General features: G+C 43.9%; 2 protein-coding genes across 5 annotated transcripts in view; one reads left to right on the forward strand and one right to left on the reverse strand.

The window, feature by feature from the left end:
* The window catches only part of FAM216B (family with sequence similarity 216 member B), a 515,713-nt gene that overhangs the window by 263,447 nt on the left and 228,029 nt on the right, over positions 1 to 24,237 (reverse strand). The gene's annotated exons all lie outside the window — the stretch shown is intronic.
* The window catches only part of LOC138513871 (lectin-like), a 67,187-nt gene that overhangs the window by 23,662 nt on the left and 19,288 nt on the right, over positions 1 to 24,237 (forward strand). Inside the window, exon 2 of the mRNA XM_069628991.1 lies at positions 19,248 to 19,336. Within this exon, the coding sequence (XP_069485092.1) occupies positions 19,276 to 19,336 (61 nt within the window). The 5' untranslated portion in view covers positions 19,248 to 19,275. The remainder of the gene's footprint in view (positions 1 to 19,247; positions 19,337 to 24,237) is intronic.

Raw genomic sequence — 24,237 nt, forward strand, 5'->3', positions numbered from 1 at the left:
TACCCAAATCAAAGGCAATCGCGGCTAACCGAAGAGAGCTGGGACTGCTATCATTGGCATTGATAGCCGAGTTCAGTGCAATGAGACTATTCAGAAAAATCATCCTAGCAAACTCCCTGCCAAGCTACGCTATGATCAAAGAAGAACTGGAGTACGGTAACTGCGTCGCCTTCAAGAAATGGGCCAAAATCAGAGAAGAAAGATTATCAGATATATCATGTACGGAAACAGACCTAAAAGAAAATCCGGATAAAATCAAACGCAAACTCGAAGAAAGGGACTGGATTAGGTCATTGCAGGCAGCAGCGGACAACAAACTATTACGACACCTTCCGCCCAGGTTTACAAACTAAAAGTGCCAATCAAGTATGTCAGCAAATTTCCAGAAAAGAAAAAAAGACTGCTGTTCATGAAAGCGAGACTGAACATACTGCAGACAAAAGAAATACTCGCCATTCGAGGCATGGTGGAAAATCAAACCTGCCGGCTATGTAAACACACGGAGAGCGTGGAAACGCTCAGGCACCTGGTGCTAACTTGTCCCTGCACCAAACAAAACAGAACCACTTATCTGCTACCGCTGATTACGAACCCCCTGATGGCCCAGGAAGACGATATGTGTAACAGATTAATCTCTGGAGAATCCACACGGTGGACGGTGGCCATGTCGATCCTAGTCGAACTGGCTTTCACACAGATCAACGAGACCACCCCTAAATGAGGCTGCTTTCACACAGCGAGCCTAGTGGACAAAATGCGTGACGACCTCTTTGTGGCCGTCGTACCCCGCATCAATCACCTAGTTTGATCCGTGGAAAGCCTTTTTAGAAGAACCCAGAAAGAAAGACTCTTCAAAAGAAATTCTCAAGACATCTTTTGATAAAATTACAGGCTCCCCTGAAATATAAATCAAAATAAAATCTAAAAAAAATAAAATAACAAAAATGCTGTGTCACAGTAGGAAATGGCTAGACTGGATGTACCAAAATGCCAGTCTAGCCATATAATAACACTTAACATGCTTGCTTTACCATAGATGGCCAGTTACACATGTCATGCCACAATAGGACATTTGTAGACTGGATGCTCCAAAATGCCAGTCTAGCCATGTAATAACACTTATCAAGCTTGCTTTATCATAGACGCCCATCAAAAAATGTCATTCCACAATAGGAAATAGCTCGACTGGCTGCCCCAAAATGCCATTCTAGACACAGAAGAACGCTTAACATGATTGCTTTACCATAGATACCCAGTAAAGGTTATTATGCCACAGTAAGAAATGGCTAAACTCGCTACCCCCATTTGCCAGTCTAGCCACATAAAACCACATCATCATTTCTTTTTCTAACTGCATTTTTTATTGGTCATCTATGATTTGTAACCAGTAAAACATGTGATGTTGCCACACCTCCAGCCCCCTTCCTGTTCCTCGACTGGGTACAAACACGCACACACATTCACACAACATTCACTCGATCATTCAGAGATACCTTACCTGCATGCAGCCTAGCCCAAACTCAGCTCTTTGTCTACCATTTCTATAAATACCTCTGGTTGCTAGGCAGCATGAACAGGAACCAGGAAGCAAAGAGCACTTCCTGGTTCCTGTGCATGATCAAAAGAGCTAGAGTGTGCTTGCTGCAGCGCCCCAATCCGTTTGCAGGTGCGGTTCCCCAGCCTGCATCCCCAATGGGGCATGCAAGGCTAGGGAAGCAAAACGCCCCTGGTCCTGCCTCACCCATTGGGCATGTGCGCTTGGGTATAGAAATGTCAACGGCAAACCACATTTCCCATCGTCACTTCAAGCCAGCCCAGGAGCACTCCCTCTTCTGAAAAAAACAGCCAAGGGACAACACCTGGGCTGGGCGCAAGTACAGACGGGTCAGCACCGCCTCACCCATTATGGATCAGCTGCCCCTCCCAGTGCTAGACCCAGCAAAAATAGTTGTATTTTCTGTGCATAGACACTTGCCTCCAAAGCAAGCACGAACTACCCCACATTGAATTTAAGAGCCAGTTAGATGTGTGCCTTATAAGTGACCTACTCTGCCACCTCCAAAGAAGGGAACGGGACACTGGTGATTCTTCACAAGATGTCTTTAAATTCTCCAACAAAAAATCAGGATCCTCACTATCAAGTATTGAGTACTACTTAAAATGTGAAAACTCGCTCAAAACTAGAATCACATCCATGGATGCTCCTTTAAGAATTCCAGCTTCACATGTGCACATTTATATTCTAGAACCCTACTACACTACTGAGGAAATCATCCACAGCGATACAGATGGCTAGGGCTTTTCAGTGGGCCAGGGCTAGCTGGGTGGCAACCCCTGGCAGTTTCCCAAAGCTCTGGTTGAGAGGGGGCCCTTCTGGGTTCCCTCCAAACGAGTAAAAGGTGTTTTTTTTTTTTTTGCTGCAGCCTGGGAATTCGAATCCAAGCTCTGCGGCTATCAAGCCAGTGTCACAGGCACTGTGCCATTTCAGAGTGGCTGGGATCTCTTTTGTTTTATTCAATTGATTTCTTGACGTGACGGGCTTCATGTTTCAAGCAGTCTATTGAATGAAACAAAAAATATTCCTGCACCTACGAAATAGCACAGTGGCATTTAGTAGGTGCTGGATTTCTTTTGTTTCATTTAAGACTGCTTGGCACATGAAGCCCGTAATGGGCTTCGTGTTTCAAACAGTCTATTGAATGAAACACAAAAGATTCCAGCACCTACGAAATAGCACAGTGCCATTTCGTAGGGGCTGGATTTCTTTCATTTCAGACTGCTTGAACATGATGCCCGTAGCAGACTTTATGTGTGAAACAGTCTACTGAATGAAGCAAAAGCAATTAAGTACCTATGAAATAGCACATTGCAATGCAATACTTGCTTGTCAGCAGTAGGCCTTGGGTTTGAATCCACAGAATGGGACAGTAAAAAGAAAAAGGCGAGGAAATCCATGTTTGTTGTTGTCCCGTGCTGGGGATTCGAACACAAGCCCTGCGATGACAAGCCCGTGTCACATTGCTGGATTAGTTCTCTTTCATTCAATAGACTGTTTGACACATAAAGGCTGTGTCGAGCATGCTATTGAATGATACAAGGGTCGGGTTTTAATCCCCAGCTCTGGACACACAGAAATCCAGTCGCTGTCTAAACCTCAACAGGACCTCGGATGCACTTGAGGCCATGCCTTTACACATCCCACTACAGGCCCACGGCATGTCACTGACAGACGTTTGTAATGCGGATTACACAGGCCATTCCTCACACTTTCATGGGACACTACCTGTTGGCCACTGGTGGTGATTTGTCTATGGACTTTGGGTCCAGAATTTTTCAAGTTCCTCGCTCTTCCACTTGTTAAAGCGATCCACCTTAGCAGCCTTCTGTGTCATGGTGGTGATTTTCTTCTGCTTGTTCAGCTGCTCGTGGTCAGGTGCTGCTTTGTATATCTTCAACTAGTAAGGACTGTGACGAGGAAGGCAGGACCGCAGGCAATGACCAGATCACGCTTGGTAATCATCTTTACTCCTGTTCTTAATGACTCGTCACAGTCCTTACACTGCATCCTCCCCTCCCTGGCTAGATGAGGAGGTCTTCCCTATTTTTGCAGGTTATGGCATAGGAGGTAAGGGAGGGTCAAGGCTTTATGGCCCAGTAAGGAACTGGGGTGAACAGTGCAGAATATATGCATATTCTGGGGATCGGTCTGAGGGATGAACCGCCTTCCACCAGTAAGGGTTGTGACGAGTTGGGAGGACAAGGAGTAACAATGATTTCCATGCGCAAAGTTGCCAACATATGTCCATACCAACCAACATCTCGGCTAACATGCATTAGCACCCGACCATGGCACTGGCTCCCCCACAATCTGAAAGGCATAGAAGTACTGCATACATGCCAGCAGGGCCCATTCCACTTAGGAGACGATTGTCCAGTCCTGGTTTTAACTTGTCATCCTCTGATTTTTAGTCCTGGGTTTATAATGGTGAAATGTGACACCTGGGGCATGGTGGCATGTGCGCATTGGCAAAAAGCTGCAATTAACTGTTTTAATTTAATTTAATGTAGTTGTTTTTTTATAACGCGCCTAATACCATACCTGAGTTCGGTTTCTAAGCGCAGATCCGGGATTCGAACCTCTGTTGCTCTGTGTGGTCTTGCTTCCAAGTCCAGCGTGTTTCCCCTGTTCAACAAAAAAAATAATACTCACCTGCACATTTCATGTTTTACCCGTTGAAGCCAGCACTTTGGAGTACAAGGAATGTGTATTTCTGTCATCTGTTGTTGGTTCCTTGGCCATTCACTCCTTTAATCTGTTACCTTTCCCGTTAGCCTCCACCATTCCTTGCCCTCAGAAGGTTAACTAGCAACCATTTGTTCCAGAAAGCGTTTGTGCACACTGTCCACTAGATGGCGGCACAGGAACATATATGAAAACCACCATTTGACTGTGGGAGATTGCATTGGGGCAGAGGTTAGTTTCAGAACCATCCCAAAGCTGAACTTTGCTTTAGAAGGTTAACACGAATACAGCTTGTTTGCTGCGAATTTCCCTTCGCGAAGGTTTGGTATATTTATATCGACGGTGACTGTGCCTGGAGATTGTGAGGGTTGAGGGCAGGGGTTATGCGAAGGTACGCCTTCACCTCTTTTGAGGGTATCTTTCAGGGATAATTGAGGGGTCTATGCTCTTCCTATGTTTTTACTTAGCCTATTCAAACAACTGGATAGACCTAAGATACACCTACGATCTGCTTTTTGGAAAATGAAATCTGCCTTTATTGAAAACTTGGGTGGAGGAGTGACAGCATAAAAAAACAAAAATACCTTGAGTCTATTGCAGGGAACTGCACATGTAAGATATTCTTTTATGACGTGTACATGAGGCAAGTGTGTGAAAGAAAGCACGGAAAGATAACTTCTTTTTTTAATCAAAATTATGATTTAAATTGGGGTTATTTACAAAATCCAAACTATGGGGAGCCTTCGGTGTGTAAATACTAAAGTTCCGAGTCCCTTGAAGTCCAGGCAAAATGATTCAAAACCCACAGAGCAGTGTCTTGTCTGAGGACAACTTGCCTCTGCGAGGTGACAATAAAAAGGCCCCCCTAGGGTGGGCTAGTTAGTGCACTCAGGGAAGAACAAGCTTCTCTGATGTGGTGCAGGGACAAGGCAAAAAAGAAAAGGGGTACCTGCAATAAATCCCTTTTCCTACAGGTAATGAAAGAGAGAAAATATAGAGCACATGGACTAGCAGATAGAGGATGACAGCACACAATACTTTCCGCTTGATTTGTATTTCCAAGCTTTCTTATGTTTATTCAAAAAACTTTCATATATTTAAAACATCATTAAACAACTTAATAATACAACGTAGCTCACTCCCTTTCTCTCATTCACACTCATATTTTCCTCAACACACAGTCCAAATTGGTTTTACACATAGAGTAACATTAACACATCTGTTACTTTTCTGTTCTTAAAGAAAATATGCTAATAAAGTCCCTTTGTTGCTTCAAGATGACAAATATCTGTATGCTGTTGTTCCCACAGATTTTTACGTTGACACGTGTTTCAGTTGCTATGGTCGAGCATCAATAGTGGTGCTCTCATACTATCGCAACCTTCTTCAGGACAAGACAACCAATTTTAATTCCTTGCATGTATGCCAGATTGAGCCACACCACCTACAATAATAAAATGCATAAAACATGTGTCAGTCTTTAACACTTTTGTCATCCTCCTTTATATTAACACCATACATATTAATGTTGCACACTGAGCGATCCCATGAATGGTGCTCCATCTGATTCACCTCCAGTAATACTTGTGGAGGAGGTCAAGATCTACTGATTAAAATCCAACTCATCTTCTTTAGACTGTTTCAAATTATTTCTGTCTTACCTATTGGGTACAAAGCACTCATTTAACTGTTGCCCTGTTATTGCTATAATCATTCTTGACTGCAAAATGTCCAAAGCACTATCAAAAAACACATAACTTACTGAAACGGGGATAGACACCTTTACACATTCAATATATCCTCTTCCAAGTACTATGATATCTGTCCCTTTATCACATTAGATCTACATGCGTCTCTAGATCCGCATCCGTCTTCCCTGTTTATATCAACAGTGGATTCCCACTTGTTCAGTACTCGATGCTCATCTGTAATGTAAGGGCAAAAAAGGCCAAATCAATCCTAGACATATTGACCTTTATTTTCCTTTTTGTTTATTTTTTACACAATCCACCTTACTTGTGTTTATTTAGAGAGAATTAGTATTTAGCCTATTTTGTTTCTCTGCGCTGTGATGCGCACATTCTCAGAATGGGACAAGCCCGCTCCTTAAATTATTTATACGCAAGCTGGCTTTGTTAATAGTCCACACGCCTTAGTCAGTCCTCACATTCATACCATTAGCATAACATCGTTATTTGGCCTCGCCTTTTAATTGACATAAAATGATTATTCTTTTAGGCTTCAAACATGAGACCAACAGTATCAGTGTGTCCCTCAGTTTTTACATATAGCTGATACTTGTATATGAGTGACCTCCCTGCAATTTTTGTAGAATTTTTAAATTAATAGTACTATGTAATATTTTCAGGTGTAAAATGTGTCACTTAATCAGTACATATGATGAGACTGCCTGTGTTTCACATTCTCACCTGTATTTCACATTTTTGAGAGAAGGTGATTCCATTCAATGGAAACATTTAACCCTCGTTGGACCGTGTCTAGAATATAGATCCATCGCTGTTCTTCTTGATGTAATAGTGTGGACATGTCTCCGCCTCTACTTGAGGGTTTCATTGCCTGCAACACAAACCATCTTAGTTCTGTGTCTTTATGTCCAAGCCGCGAGAAGTGTTCTACTAGGGGTTTGTCCGCCACCTTATTCCGTATGCATGACCTATGCTCTGATATCCCTTGCCTTACTTCCCTAGTTGTCTTGCCGACATATAATAGATCACACGGGCATCTGATAATATAGATGACATTTTTTGTTTTACAATTGGTGTGTGTTTTCAGTTGCCACTTCACTTGTCTAAATAAATACAACTAAGGTGGATTGTGTAAAAATTAAATTTGGTTGTCTTGTCCTGAAGAAGGTTGCAATAGTATGAGAGCACCACTTTTGATGCTTGACCATAGCAACTGAAACACGTGTCGACGTAAAAATCTGTGGGAACAACAGCATACAGATATTTGTCATCTTGAAGCAACAAAGGGACTTTATTAGCATATATTCTTTAAGAACAGAAAAGTAACAGATGTGTTACTGTAAATCTATGTGTAAAACCAATTTGGACTGTGTGTTGAGGAAAATATGAGTGTGAATGAGAGAAAAGGAGTGAGCTACGTTGTATTATTATGTTGTTTAATGATGTTTTAAATATATGAACGTTTTTTGAATAAACATAAGAAAGCTTGGAAATACAAACCAAGCGGAAAGTATTGTGTGCTGTCATCTTCTATCTGCTAGTCCTTGTGCTCTATATATTCTCTGGCACAGGGACAAGGCCTGTGGATGTGTGTCCTCTCCTCGATTGCCCCTCAACACGTGGGCACCAGGACCACAGTGGGTAGTCTGCTGCCCCATTCCCTAGCCATTGATCTGAAGCCAGGGACTAGTTCTTAGTGGAATGTGATTTCATTGTGGCAGGGGGTCTTTGATGGGTAGCCCCTGTGACAGGCACATTTCCAGACATTACAGGGTGTGTAAATAATAGCCATCTCAGCGTGTGCAAGGCTTCGTTTGCCCCTTGTTTCTGCCTAGGGTAGCCAGACAAGCCTGTGCACCTACCCTCTGATGCTCTGGATGGAGCTTATGGGTTCATTAATAGGGTAGCACTTTGATAGCCGTCTCCTGTCCTTAATCCTGTGTAGACGACGAAACTCAAATCCAATCAATAAATGCAACCCCTTTCGTTGGCATCTTAATCGTACCACTGTTTGATCAAGGCCTGGCTCGCCTTGAGGTTAGCTTTTGCCTTCTTTTCTAAGTTGCCGTCTCGTCTTCTCATGACAAACCAGCATGCAGTCCATCGCGCCATCAGAGCACAACCTGAGGGTGAGTTTCCCACCTTCCTTCTTGAAGGAGGGGGCACTTCACACAAGGTGTCCCCCGAGGGGCTCAACGTGACCAATGCCACCCCCTTCCGCAAAAGCAGCAAGTGAGAGGGAAGGATGTCCCACGTCCTCTTCAGGGGGTGCTCTAGATTACCCACCATGCTCTTCCACGTCCGGCTGAAGTGTTCAACCACTCTGCAGGTCTCTAAGGGGTACACTGGGAACATGTATGTCATGGCATTTCTGTCTCACAAACATTACGTGGCACACAATAAAAAGGAATTTAATTAAATAACTGAATAGTGTGATGGGAAACAATGTGCTAGATATACCAGCCCTTGCAAATTAATTTGGAGAGAATTTTGGACTCCACGAGATAGGCAGTGAATCTACAAATCCCCTAGGACTAGCATACCTCTGTTATTGTATAAGTCATTCAATTCCATACAAAAATAACTTTCTAGTTGGGATATCATTTTTCGCATTAAGGGATTGCATGGGGTGCAGGGGGTGAGGGTCCCATGCTAAGTGCGTAGAAGGGGGTGGACTGCGCAGGGGGGCCTCGTACACCGTAGAACTCAGAGGGAAACCTGGCAGCCAGTCACTGCAGCAGATGGGGGCATGAGCAGGGGAGGGGGAGAGGGAGGAAAGAAGAGAAAAGGAGGATCTTGAGGAGCTTTCCGGAATTTAAGGAGATCGGCTCAATCCTGGGAGGGGCAGGGTGACCATTCCAGAGGGTGGTTACTGCGGAGGAGAGAGATCTACCCCCCACTCTCTGCTTACAGAAGCATCTGATCTACAGAGAGTTAGAGCTAGAAGACCGAATAACTCTAGCAGGGAGGTATTTAGGGAAAGAGAGATGGATGCAGTGGGGTCCCAGGCCCCAGAAAGCCTTGTGGATGATGCAGAGAGTCTTGAACCTGATCCTAGCAGCGACCGGGAGCCAGTGGTGAGATTTTAGGGCTGGAGAGATGTGGTCCCTGGGCTTGAGGTCAAGGATAAGTCTTGCAGTCATATTCTGGATTAATAGAAGGGGGCGAAGGGAGGATAAAGGAAGATTGAGAAAGAGGCTGTTGCAGTGGTCCAGCCTAGAGAGGAGCAGAGCTCTGGAGAGATTGAGTTTCTGGGGTAAGGTGAGGAAAGGAGAATACCTCTGAGGGGGTGCAACTAATAGTGGTCCTTCTTGGCAAGGTCTGCGATGTGAGGAGAGAAGGAGAGATAGGAGTCAAAGATCAAGCCATGGTTTTTTGCCTCTCAAGTGGGTGAGGAGGGGGACCCTTACAGCGCAGCCAGAGGGTAAGAGGGAAGGAGGGAGCTGGGGTCTCAATAAGGAGGATCTCAGTCTTACTGCTCTTAAGGCAGAGATCATTGGCAGCACACCATGCCTGAATACAAGTCAGGCAGTCAGTGATGAGAGAAGAGGAATAGGAGGCAGCAGAGAGAAGCTTGAAGGAGAGCTGTGTGTCATCTGCATAACACTGGAAGTGAGGAGAGAAGGATGGGATCAGGTGGGCCAGAGTGGGAAGGTAGATGTTGAAGAGCCACAGCGAGAGGATAGAGCCTTGAGGGAGGCTGCAGGTGGAAAGTGTGATAGGGGAGAGAAAAGGGCCCAATTGAACCTAGGAAGGTCGGTCGGATAGAAATGAAGTCAAGAAGTCCAGTGCCAGGCCCGTGTTGCCAAGGGTGTCACAGAGCCAATTTGTCAGGGTGGCAAGATTGACTGTGTCAAAGGCAGAGTAAAAGATCCAGAAACATAAGAATGGAAGGATAGTTGAATTCGAGTTTTAAGAGCAAGTCTTCACGGGTGTTCAGGAGAGCAGTTTCCATGCCTCTGGTTGCTCTGAAGCCAGACTGGTGGTTGTGGAGACAGCTAACAGATTTGGTGTGTTGGATCAGTTGGGAGATGACCTGGAGATGACCATCTTCTCCAGGAGTTTCCCCAGGAAGGGGGTAATGGATATAGGATGGTAGTTCGCCGGGCAGGACTGGTACAATCTGAGGGATGCACTGGTACAAGCATCAAGAACGAATGATTCTACAAATACTGATGCCCTTATTGACATCCGGGGCCTACCAACACTAAAGGGCCATTTCCCCTGTGGGAATTGTACTACATGTAAATATACTAAGAGAAGTGTAAATGCCCATCTCAGAAGATATACATTGGAAAGACCAAACGATATATGAACAAGAGAATCTCAGAACATAGATCCCGAATTCAGACCAACTCTGAGAATGCTCCTCTGGTGAACCACTATATAGAACAATCTCATAATGAAGATGATCTATAATGGAATATCTTGGAAGTTGCTAAGCCTAGATCCCATTAGAATATTGATACCATTCCAAATATAAAATAACAATTGTGGATTCTTAAATTGAATTCCCACCGGACAGGGTTAAATGAGATGAATGGAAGAGATGTTGCAACAGATTATTAAAGACAGTTTGCAACATGTACACATTGATTCCATAAAACGGATACATATGAAGGAAATGATAATCCACTATCATTTATCCTATCAAAAGCACTGCACTCAAAAGTAGCCTATTTATAAAGTGGAAATAGTGAAAAAGCAAATGTTTTTCTACCAGTATTCAAATAGAGGCATTTGATGATACCTAACCCAATATGTGGAACGTGAACTCATGAAAGGCAGTATTTTCACACAGCTATTAATAAAAGCAAACAATAGACATAGCAATGCATCATGAATAGCTATGAAAAGATCATAAAACAGACATTGCTGTGTATAAACATAAGTAGTTTGTGCGTTCCTTTAAAAAAACAATTGTTTATATAATTACGTTGTGTGTGACATCATCGTGCGCGCATCCGTAATGCAATAACATCATAAACAGTGTTTAAAGAATAAAGATGGTGGCAAACACGTGGATGCCATCAATAGAATGAGAAGGATCCAAATCCACCCTGAAACAAGGTAAGAAACATTGGCTATGTAACCATACTTCAGCTAGGAGAGTGACTACTGCATGGTAATAATAGTATTAAATACATATTATTATGCTTGGGTGCAGGATACAATTATAGTATTGAAAAACATGCCACCTCCATAATTATGGAAACAAAGAAGGCCATATATACAACAAGTTAAGATTCTAATTCCATGTGTTCAATGCACATTAAGGCTATCAATACAGCTTATGAATGGAATGTCAAGGTGTTATTGAATTTAACTTATAGGTTAAGGAATATCCATTATCCCCATCACTGATGAAGAAAAACCTAGTTTATTCAATTAGAAGAGGAGTATCTATTTATGGAAACTGAAGGAAAGGCCAGAAGCAATAATCAATAATTACACAATGATAGAATCATAAAAACAAAAAACCTTTTGTGTTTTTTTTGTAGGAAATTGACCAAACAATATTGCTGATATGAATCGATTGTTCAGCCAATGTAACCTAAAGTAATTGTAAAGCATTTTGTTTTTGAACTGATGTGAAGAAAACTAATTAGAATTAATCAAGGAATAAACTATAAACACAATATCAACTGTACTAGTGAATATTATTGATCTTGTGGAAGACCCAATTGCGAGGCAAAGCAATTGAAGCAATGAAAGCATCAAAACTTGTAGATCTTCCTTTCTTATCAAAATGTAATATATAACTGAGGCCCTTTAATGACTCGAGGAATCAAACAGAAATATGCATTTTTATATATATTTACAGAAGAATTGAAAATAACACACGAAATAACAATGCTTGATAGTATGAATTTGACATGAATGCACGGATGAGAGTGAGACATGTAAATATATGCTCTGTTGAGATTGTCTTTTGCTTGAATTAAAAATGCTTTAAAAATATTTAGATGAATTTAAAAAAAGGTATTTTCATGGAATGTTTTCTTTCTGGTTGAACTTTCATTGGGGTGCTTATAAATAATTCAATAAATGTTTAATTCAAAGTTAATCAGGAGCACATTTTCTTTTTTTAACAAATGTCTCCTAATTATACAGCCTATCACACTTAATTAGTAAAGGTATTGCTGCCTGGTAAATTGTTATTTACATACTGCTATAGTGTTGCCCTGTTTGTGTTTCATTGCCCCAAAGATGGCACTGATGCCGGACGTGAAGAATCTGCTCTTTATTGCTTACGCTAAGAAGGTGACGCTGCAGATTACGAGCACGCATCATAGACATGTGTCCGTCGGATATCTCATCTTGGAGTAAACTGGCACCTGCAATAAAACTCCCCTTCCCTTAGGAGACAACAGGGTGGCTTCTTAAAATATTGTCCCAGGAGAACAATGGTCACTTCCCAGGATACTGCATCTACACCCGCTCTAGAAAGGAAGAAGGGGCTGCAAGCAACATTTTGGGGATCTAGTGATATCCTTTTCATATAGGTTTCAGCCACCCCTCACGCCCTTTATTTCATTGCTTCAACTAACCCTCCTGCAGTAGTTGACTCCTTGGGAGATTGGATTATTCCAATGCTCTCTTTGCAAGTATCCCCCAGACTCATCTGTCTCAATTGCAAGCTGCTCAAAATGCTGCAGTCAGGCTTATCTTTCGCTTGGTGAAATTCTCCTCGATTTCCCATTATCGAAAAGCTCTTCTTTATCTTCCAGTCAAGCAGAGAAATGAATTCATGATTCTCTGCCTGGTCTTCAAATGTACTCACTGAGTAGCATCTTGTTATCTTTAAAAAAGATTCAACTATACCACCCCACACGCAACCTTCGGTCTGCTAACCAACGGCTGCCAGTTGAGCATATAGCCCATCGTATCTCTATTGGTGATCGGGCGTTTCTCTGTCATAGGCCCTTCTATGTGGAACTTCCTCCCTCACCTGCTTAGATTTCTTTATTTTTATTTAGAAAAATGCTCAAAATGTTTCTCTTTATATAATTATTTCTAGATTACTCAATGGTGTTATACCGATTCTTTTATTTGAAAATCTGCGCCAGCTGCAGTTCATTGCACATTAGCGTTTTACAAATCAATCAAATCAACAAGAAGGGGAATAAGAATAAAAATTATGCTCCAGAAATACTGAAACCTTTTCTTCCAGATAAACCTACTGCTGGCGATGATGTATATTTCTGTATCCAAGCACTCTCGGAGTCGTCATTCGCAGCATCATTGTGAACACCATGTTCCCACAAATAGTTTCTTCCAGCTGAGCCGGCTCTCAATATCTCTTGAAGTATGAGCGTTTGCTAATCATCACCTTTCCTTCAGCTGTGGTTATGATTATTGATCCCTTGGAACCCATCACTCTCAATGGCCATCCTCATAAATCCAACCTGGTTTCCAAGAACAGAGTTTTCGCTGGAGAGCCTCGTGCCCTTCTCTTTGATTGGAACATTTGGCGTGCCTCATGTGATTAGTGTATGCTTTGATCTTTTCCTTCACATGCCTGTTTTATGCTTGAATTTCTTTGTGACACTTTGGAAGATCTGCTTGAAGTTGTGACTCTCTGGTGTGCGGTTTGCGTCATAGCATTAGCCCGGCCAGACAATGACCTGTTGTTGAGTTGGCCCTGAGGAGCACAGAGGTTAAGACAGTGATATCCAACTTGCTTCATTGTATTGAAAAGCCTTCTTGAGAGTTTCAGGGAGTTTCTCCAACACCCCATTGGCCTGTGGCCAGACAGGCATGATCTTTCAGGGAATGATACCCAAGTGTTTCATTAATTTGGCAAACTAATGACCTTAAAACAGGGCATTGTTGTCTGTTTTGCTCACTGTGTGGATCCCCCATACTGAAAATACTTGGTCCTGATCACGACTTTGGCGGTAACGTCGGCGGTAATAGCGCAAATTTTTGGCGGATTTCCCCCCAGCCAAGAGCTGGGGCGAAATCCTCCGAAGTTCTGATTTGGCGAACCCTTAAATCATGCGGTAATAGCACGACCGCCGGATTTAAGGGTTACCGCCAAAGTCGTGATGAGGCCCTTTGTCTAAAACAAGTATAATGATGTGGGCAAATGTGGGCGATATTGACTTCACAAGGGATACCTTGAGTTTTCATCCATGATGATGATGAGATATTTGCTCTCCTTTATTGGTCCAAAGACATCTCCTGCAAACTCTTCCTCAATCAGCAGTGGCATTCATAGAGGTTTGTGATTTCCTGCCTTACTTGTGTAGTGACAAAGATGGCCCTTTCCTATGTTTGTTACTACCATGGTGTCAAGCACAGTGAACCAAAGTTTATCACAAATGTGTCATGTTTCGCTAATACTCCTCTGTTGGCCTTATGCACGATGTCAGGGATGTGTTGATATGGATTCTTGAGTATCGTACAGTAGGACACCACTTGCAGATTTCAATAGCTCTTCTTGTGCTGGCTTGGAAGCGCATATTTAATCCACATCAACATCACCAATGCTGTCACCAGACTCTGTCCATGTCTCCATCTTCTTGTGGCCATTAACTTGCACCTCTCCAATAGGGTCTGGTCTTTACTCTTTCTTCTGAAAATCATACCAGGGGGATAGGCACTGCAGGAAACCTAAATCAGGGACATACATGTATTCCTCGGCAAATGTGGGCCAGGCAATCGTTTGACTCTGTAAATTACAGGAAATGACGTATGCCGGGGTGTACTCGTTCCCCTGCTCATTAATAATTTTGAAGTCCTGCACCAGGAGCCTCAAAACCTATCTTTTATGCTCATGCTCACCACCGTTTTGCTAGGGGTATTCTGTATATTTGTGAGCAGTGTTCGATGATCTGTCAGAGTGGTGAAAAGCTTGCTCTATATAAGTATGTAAAAAGGTCCACAAACGAACACTGCCTCTTACTTTCCTTCTCGGGCTGATAAGATGCCTTCTCCCAATGTCTCTTAGTTTTCAGCTGAGATATGTTATCATCCTCTGGGCCCGGCTGCCGCAGTGGTTTGTGTTCAGCCATTTTGGGTCCCAATTCCATCGGATTGACATTTATGGTCATTTCTGTCCAGTGAGATGGGCCGAAGTATGCCATGAGATCTGCCGCGTGTGTAGCTTTCTGTAGCCGGACACACGTCCGCACATTCCTTAGACCATGTAGTTTGTCTCTCAAGCCTGGTCAACTCTCTATGTCACGTGCTTATGGTGGTGAAATCTCTCGGGTCCATGGCACAGTAGCAGGTCATGCCCAGGAATGAACTTCGATCTGCCACACTGAAAGGCGAAGGTGTGGCAGCAATGGCTTCCACTTTTCCTGGGTCGAGATACGATCTCTTGTTAGAAAACATTTGTTGGAAAAATCCCAGTTCCCTTTTGTTGAATTCACATTTTGCTGTTGAGGCATCTGCTTGGTGCACAGCCAGGCATACCCTGTCCAGCATGTGGAATGCGCATGCCTTGATCTCTTCTCTTGTGCCTCTATGACGCTGTTTGACGGCGGTTGTGAATTTCCCGCAGATGCAAGCAGGCCTTTTAGTGGTCCAGGTGAACAGCTTCAGATCTGAGGGTGTCGTATGAGGTTTCTCAAGCCTTTTGTCCTATTCCGTGATGCACATAATATTTATTAGAGGGCCTGTGTCAATCATTCCCTCGTATGGAAAGCTCAATGTCTTCGTCTTAGGTGTCTTCATGTGCTGACGTCATATAGGTGTTTTCAGGTGAACGTTCTGAAGCGACAGCAGTGGTGAATCACGTTTGCCTTCTACGCACTGAACATGTTTTCTGGGGTCTGCTCTCGAACCAGTTTGATAAATTTTTGATCTGCAGACTTTGCAGAAGGGTTTCCCTTTACCACACCTGCTGCATTGATGACCCTTAGCTGGGCATTTCCCATCGTGTGGCGATGGTAGGTTGCACTATAGACTGCATTTCAGGCTGTTTGCTCTAACTGGAGCCTTGCTTGCGGTGTTTAATGCATCACCACCCAGAGGTTTGCCACACCAACTAGTTTTTTTGGGTGCTTGTGCTTCCTTACTCAATGCAGAGGAGAGCACAGGGGCAGCGCTGGTCTTAGAAGCAAGACCACGCAGAGCAACAGAGGTTTGAATCCCCGATCCATCCTTAGAAACCAAACTCAGGTATGGTATAAGGCGCTTTATAAAAAAAAGAAAAAAAAATGCGAGCTGCTTGATATTCCACTCTTGCTGCAGTGGGGCAAGGATGAGAATGCTGGCCAGGGTTACTATTGCATCCTTCTTTTTGTCCCCTTGTCTATATGTGCAGGCATTGCTTACTTACCAGATCTGTAATCCTTTATAATTGACATTCCTTTTGAGAAGCTGTGCCTTGCCAGGATTTGGTTGGTGGTTGTTGAGGAGATTTCAGTGAAGAAGGCGTCTTGCCTTCGTTATGCAACAAACTCCAACTCGCGTTCACCCGTTGTGTCATCGCCTCATTTAACAATTACTGGCTCTTTCAGTAGGAGCATCCTCCATGATTCTCAACATGACGGCTTCCTCATTGTTAAACGGATTCCAGTCGCAATAGGTGACTGGGATTCTCAGTTGCATCGTCAAGGTGTCAACAGATTCCCCTGGTGGCTGACATGTCCTGTCGAAAGTATATCCCTCATGGTCCAGGTTTCTTTGAGCGTCAACGTATTTGCTGAGGCATTCTTTGAGGCTTTTGAATGACTTATGTTTTTCTTGAGAGAATTTTGCCAGGAGGCCCTCCACATCATCAAGCTTGTCGGGTATAGGAGTCAGAATCCTTTTCCTGGTGCCCATCCAGAAAGTTTTAAAATGCCCCGATTCAATTCTCCCATCCTGAGCGCAGCAAACCCTTTGGAGTCATCCTTCTTCCTCTTCTGACTTCTGCAACTTTTTTTTTAGGGTCGATTGCCCAAATGTAGGGCAAATAGATGTCAATAGATTAATAGTTTTGCATTTTTATTATTAGAAAGCTTGTAATTCAAATAGTCGGAGAGTGTCTAAACATTACAGAACAACTTGCCAACTTGAAGGCATGTGTTTCCAGCTATGGCTCTCTTCAGGGAGAGGATTTTCGTGTTCAAGCTAACAGGTACAGTATGGTGAACTTAGTCTCTCAATGACTGAACAGCTCATAAGTGATAACATCAGTTTTGTCCCATTGCCAATTTTTCCGAAAAGGGTAACTCACTTTTTCTTTCGTTCAATTGGCATAGGGTCCAATTCCGGGACAGTAATGTCAAAACCGGGACATCTGCTCACCCTACTTAACCCTGTCATGAACGAGGGGCGGAGCAAGGACAGAGGGACCGCGCAGCAGCTTTCGCATGGATTGTAGGCGCAGGGACATGCTGGCTGATCCGGCTTTTGCCGCTAGTTGCCTTGTTTTGTGCATGATTCTGTGATCCAAAGAGGCAGGGATGCGACAGGGATGCTTTGGAGAAAACAGCACTAGCAATAGAACTCTTCCCATTCCCCTAAAGGCGACGGCAGTATGTTTCCTCTAAATATTAACCCACAAGAAAAAGAAGTCGCTGACCCAGCACCTGCAGATTTAAATGGCGCTGTGATGTAAATAGTTAAGCAATGCCTTAGCCACACATTCCAGTATTGATTTCAAACTTTGCTGCATCCAAAATCAAGTATTGGAGCCCAAGTCTGCTAATGGTGTGGGACTTATGCATAACAAAAAAGAAATAGGCTGCTATTAAACGTATAGGGCCTTATTCATAGAACGTTTTCCAATGGCGTTTTGCCATTATGAAAAGCTTCTGTGAATTAGGCCCTTAAAGTTATTTTGTTGATGTCCTGATTGAGTCTTCTGATTTAAAACAAGTCCCTGTGGAGGTAGTTTGCTGATTTAAATGATGTGTGATGGTGTTGCGGGCACTGGAGCTGTGGTATATAGCAGAAAAGGGCGTAGATTTGTCTTTCAGACTCATTAAAATGAATGTCAGATGAGTGAAAGGCCATATTCTGCCCCTTTTCTGCTGCATTTTAGAATGTGTACGCACCTTTGAAAATGAAAGATTTTACACTTGTTGGTGAACAGCACAAAACTGATGGGTTGGATAGTCTGCTTAGTTGAATTCCATATAACAATGAATTAAATAATAATAATAAAATAATAATAGTAATAATAATATTGATAATAAAGAGAACACTTGGGCACTGTCAAATGCATAAGTTGTGGAGCAGGGTCTGCAACCTTTGGGATTCCAGATGTTTTGAACTACAATTTCCATGATAACAGGCTATTGACTATGCTGGATAAGGACGATGGGAATTGTAGTCCAAAGCATCTGGCGAGCCAAAGGTTGCAGACCCCTGAGTGTAGTATACAGACTTTTCATGTGTCTGTAATGGGTAGAGTGTGTCCAAGGTTTGCTAACCATCATGCAAGCTTGGGTGCAGGCACTTTACGTAAGATACTTATTGGTCGGTACAGGAAACACTGGGGGAACAGGGAGTTATCGGGCTGCTGTGGCTGTAGACTCCTGCGCCCTGAAAGAGGTGTTCATGGTGGATATGCATATCTGCCAGATAAGGTGAAGCGAAGGCATGTGTCTACTCTCAAGAGACAGTGGGTACTGCATCCTGATTTGGCTCGGCGTCTCAGAGAGACAGGTGATATTGTAGCCAGGATGGTAAGAGAGCTGGTGACGTGGTCCAGTTCCTATGGACCATCTGGGGGACCCCTAGCAGAACAGGCAGCAGACAGGGATCCAACAGGGTGTCCCGTCTCTTCCCCCAATACACCACCTAACACCACAAAACTGCCATTAGAAATGGAAGGAGCAATGTCCTCTGCTTCCTTCAACCTAAAACACTGCAGCGAGCAATCATTGGGCCCAACAGGACTCCCGTTCTGGAAGAACATTCTTCCTAACTTGAACTAAGACCAGGCAACTTAAAATTCCAGAAGAAATGGACACCCTTCATCTTACCTCAAGTCTTTCCATCATAAGCAACACGACCATGGAGTGACCCGACAACCACCGGGATATGGCTGTTCATTGGGGCTCTTGACGTGATAATCTCAATTGACTCTCGCTTGCAAAGACCTCTTTGATCACACCACCTGCCCCCGCTACTGCCTCTCTACATTGTCCTACACAGGGTTCCAGCACTAAAAAGGGTGTTGGCCTGTAAAAGGCTCACGGTGTCTCTGTTCACAATTTCCCTTTCCATTCTTTGATAGCCCCCTTAAGCCGCTCCAAGCTTCATCCGATGCTGCACAAAACACCAATAACTACATTCTTAACGTATACCCCGTGTTTCTCTTCTAATGTTGGTCATGCTTTGCATTGCAGGTGAGATCAGGTATCGTTCCTGGCAGGCATGGAGCCAGTGAGATGGATCTGCCTTCTCATCGGAGCCGCGCTCCTCCAGGAGAGCCAAGGTAAGCTCTTTCGTTGACACAGACCACCTTACAGAACTGAGAAAGTACCGGGGGCGCCGGCCAAAGTGAGAGAGTAGATGGAAGAAAAGGTGCAGCTAACCTGCAGTAGGTGCAAGAATAGAGGGGTGAACTGAGATGAGAAGGAAAGAGGGGAGACAGGGACACTGGAAGAGAGAGCGGGGGTACGCCCGGTATCCCTACAAAATATCCCCACCAAAAGTATCGCCGTACATATGGCCGTTTGTCTCGCCATAGGCTATATTTTTGGGGGTGATAATTTGTGGGAGCGGTGGTTGTGGGGGTGTCCCCCGCACATTTAAAAATAGTGCAGGAGTTTCTGGGGTGTCCCCCGCAGTGTCCATGGGTCAATATCGCTGCAAAAATATGGCTATATTTTTGTATCGCAATATTTTTGCGGGGATATTAACACATGGAACCGTACGGACATGCCTGAAGAGGACATAAGGGATGATGAGAAGATAGGAGGCTAGAGAATAAAAAAAGAAGAGGGACGAAAGTGGCGAGGTAAACAATCAGAAAATATGATCAGGGGAAGAGGAGTGATGGATAGAAAGAAGGGCTAAGAAGAAGTGCAGGACAGGGGAAAAAGAGAAACATTGATCAGGGTAAGGGAAGAATACAGAAGGCAAGAATGAGGAGACAGCAAGTGCCTCTGAAGCATGAGCAGTTTGCATGAGGCAGGTTAAGGCCGTATGCTACATAGTGCCACGTTCAGAGTGCGGCAGGCTCCTGCATAAAGGTTACAGAAGATATCGTTAGGAACTACAAGCATTACGACGGGAACGTTGAGGCTGGCTTCTAGTTGCCATGCCGCATCGGCAGTAATAATGTGGCTTCTGCCTGTCATCCCGCAGAGAGTGCATGCAGGCAGTGGCAGCATCCGGCAGTCAGAGAGTGCATGGAGCTGGTGGTCAGAGCAGAGAAAGGCTGTGGCGGGTGCTGGAAATTGGGCACAGAGTTCTCGGAGATGGGGCATTGATGCCAGCGGAGCAGCAATGCAAGATGACATTGCAGGTTCGTGGATGTGAAGGGAAACTTATCACTACCTAAGAAGTGTCAGGCTGTCCCAAAGACCACTGTGCATTGTTGTCTCTCTTACAACGCCTCTTCTCATGGCAAACCTTTCATCTGTCCAGCGCGAGAGCCCACTATGTGCTTACCTGAACATAGTTGTGTTTTCTCTATCACTTTCACCTCGACAGAAGAGCGTATTGGATATGTGGTGTGATGCTAATCACCCTTGCATTGTCAAAAGATGTCAATTAATATTACTTAGGAAGTTCTGAGCTTCGAAAATCTCACATGTCTTTCCCCTTGCTAAATATTGCCCTGCTGATAACACTGGCACATTGTTTCCTGCAGAGGCTCGACTGGGCTTTTCTGGGCTGTACTGAGCCTCGGCCTGGTGATCGTCCCTGCAGCTGTTTGAAGGATGAGAAGCTCTCTAGCATAACCTTCGTTCTTGGGCTGTGGGTTACTCTTTCCTTGGTTCTAGTTCCCCCTCAGTCCCATCCTTCGGAACTCACTCTCTCTGGAGATAAGTCAAACTAGAAGGCTCCTCCACCGTCTACCTTCCACAGTCTTGGGATCAACAATCTTGACTCTCTTTACTTCAGGTGGCCCAGCCCAATCTAATTGCTCCAAAAGCATTTGGCTGGATTGCTTCCTTTGTGGTTTTAACCTGACTTTCTTCTGTAATGAATCTGATGATGTCATCAGTCCTTTTCCAGAGGTTGCCTCCCCCCGTGTGGCTATATGAGGGAGGACCTCACGGGGACAGAAGGGTGACCCTCAAAGGGACAATATGGCATTAGACGAAGGCACATACCCCTCTTTCCCTTTTAGGGATATTCCTTCCACACCTCAAGCTTTTATGGCTTATTGTAAAAGCTCCCTCCCACTCCCTACCAGATCTACTAATAACCTCTTCCAGTATCATATTAAAAGAAAGCCCAGGAAGGCTCAACCTTTTCATACATATGAGAATACTGAGATGAGGAGGCTGAAGGGAGCAATGAAGTTCCATGAAACTGAGAAGCGCAGAACACGCTCTAGTGTTCACAAGCTTATGACAAGTGCCAGGATATTTAAAAAACAGAAATTAAATGGAGAATGAGAGAGCTACCTGGGGAAGCTGTGTCCGCTCGACGCTGACCGAGGGACTACTGAGCCGCTGGAGAGAAGTCTGTGGAGCCTACTGGCTCTAGGCGAAGGCAGAAGGAGGGAGGCTGCAGGAAGTGGTTTGCTGTGTTGGAACCGCACTAGAAGAGAAAGGCAAGTCTGGTTGGCAGTTGCCGGAACCGGAGAGCAGCACTTCAGCTGCCCGAGCACCAAGAAAGTCTCAGCAACCAGAGGGGTGCTGCGAAGGACTTGGAGACTGGCGAATGAAGCCGGTGAGCCTGCAAATGGGAGGCGGAGCACCCAACTGCCGCTCGCCGACTACTCATAGAGAACCCATGAATGCTACAAGAAATCGATGAGTTCTAAGAAGGGAGATTGGGACACCGGGGCGCTTCGGCAACATTACCGAAGAACATTATAAGACAGTGAATGGAATGTAAAAGAGTATGAGACACGGTTTTGCTGAAAAGGAATAAATGGAAATAATTATAAGAAGTATACAAGTTTTACAAGTGTGGGAAAGGGAAGCAAAGCCTGAGAGAGGTCAAGGGGAGAGAAGGATAACCCCTCACCTTGTGAACCTTTTCAAAACCATAATAAGTGTGAGTCTGTCTAGCACTCACACGCAAGGGAAGCAAAGCCTGAGAGAGGTCAAGGGGAGAGAAGGATTACCCCTCACCTCGTGAACTTTTTGAAACCATAGCAGTTACAAGTGGATAAAAAAAGACTCTCACTAAAAGCCGAGGCAGGAGAGTATACCAGGCAAACCCAAGTCTACATGTGGGTGAAAATAATCCTAATAAAAGTCCTGACAGGAGAGTATACCAGGCATAGCCAAAGTTTACAAGTCTATAAAGCAGACCAAATAAAGAAGTCCTGGCAGAGGAATACACCAGGCCAAAACAAGACTGTGGATAAAGTTAAAACTAACATGGAGATGAATCTGGCAGTGGAGTACACCAGTTGTCTTGCATGGTTGGAATTCACATTTAAGTTGTTTTTAATATAGTCTTTTGTTGCTGACGGGAAACCTTCAAGGAAGATTTGTCACCTTGGGAATCTTAAAACTCTAAGGAACTTTGTCTTGGAGTATATTCATTGGGAAATTTGTGTTGGAGTATCTATATATTTCTTTAGAACACAAACATTTTTGCACCTTTCAAGACCAGGGACAATTCCCTTATCACCCTAGAGTTACTTTTAGAATGTGAGGGAAAGGATAGGATTTCGGACACAGGACAGTTCTGCTTTGGACATCTTATTATTGGACAGATTCTTAGTTTTTGGTTGAAGAAGGGAAATAACCTCTTAGAATAGGGGCAGTGAAGCATTTTCCAAACCCCTTTTTATTTTGAATAAAGGTTTATGACAAAAAACTGGAAGTCCCCAGTCATTCCTGGTTCATCACACTGCCCTCTGAAGTTGCAGGAATTTTTTCATGTGAAGCCCAATTCCTGGTGGAGGCGGGTGAGCTTTGTACTAGTCATTCTACTTGTCTAGCAGTGATTTTCGGCACTTACATTTTGAGTTAGATATAAAACCTTGCTGCTCGCCTCTCCCACTGGCTAGTACAACTCTCCTCGCCTATCACCCTAGCCACTCCACAACTTCCTTGCCTCTCCTTCTAGCCAGTCCACAGCCTCTCTGTCTCTTTCAGATGGACAGACAATACAATGAACACCTAGGAGGTTAGATTTAAATGTAGCAATAATAGATTATTTATAAAAACAGATGTAAACTTATGTGCAAGTTGTGGCCTGCCAGGAAATAGTTCACCGAAACCATTTCCAAGCATCAGACAACTAGTTAAATTCTCCTGATCACTCCAAATGTGATATTTTCTCTTAGAGACAACCAAAGTGGTGGCCAACTCCAGCCTCTCCCTCGATTACTACATCTACGTTTTATATTGAAGCTGCATGCACAACATTGTTAGTTCTTTTCTACTCTGGCATCTCATCTGTCTCCATCTTCGTTGTTCATGCTTCTACCTCCATGTTCTTCTGCCTCTGGCAATGTCATGTTCTGTTCCTAGTCAGCGCTTCTTTCTGCACATTTCTGCTTTCGCCTCCATCCTTTTGAGCACCACCTTAGCTAAACCCGTGGCTTGGGTGCATATCCCTGCCCCTGCTGTCAGTCCACTGACAGCTGCTTCTCAGATGGCCCGTTCTCACTGCAGGGCTTCCAATGTCAACCCCATGTTGCGCTCCCGCTCTGGCCTCGCCCTGGGCATATATTTGAAGAGTGTGTCAGGTTTGCTGTCCATCAGAGGCAGACTCAAAAGGAAAATGGCGGTAATGAGGAAGGGTCACTTACTTTGACTCTGAGCAGGTTTACTCGCCTTCCCCGGATACCATTTCTCATCAGTGAAGCAGAAGTAGTTATACAATAGACTGTGTACAGTAGGCGTTTCTAGAAATAGAGGCCAGGCTGCCATGGGAAATGTGTCTGACTCCTCTTGGTTTACTGGGAGGATCCTTGGGAGCAGAATTCCAGACACTGATCATTATTCATCTATCTTTTTGCAGGCTTTTTGTTGGTTGTGACTGATCAAAAACAACTGTTTTGTTTGATACAAATGTTTTGTTTTTGGTTAATTTTTTCTCTCTGTATGCCTGCAATTGTAGCAAATTGGTACACAAAGTGAAAGTGAATATATTCACAATGCATACATCTAGAGAAAGCATCATACAGGCAATGGACACAAATTCAGAATTGTTACAAGAGTGAATAAACACGCAAGTCGTCAGCTGGCGATT

Source organism: Ambystoma mexicanum, chromosome 12 (genome assembly GCF_040938575.1).
Source record: "Ambystoma mexicanum isolate Mex_15411 chromosome 12, UKY_AmexF1_1, whole genome shotgun sequence".
Classification (NCBI taxonomy): domain Eukaryota; kingdom Metazoa; phylum Chordata; class Amphibia; order Caudata; family Ambystomatidae; genus Ambystoma; species Ambystoma mexicanum.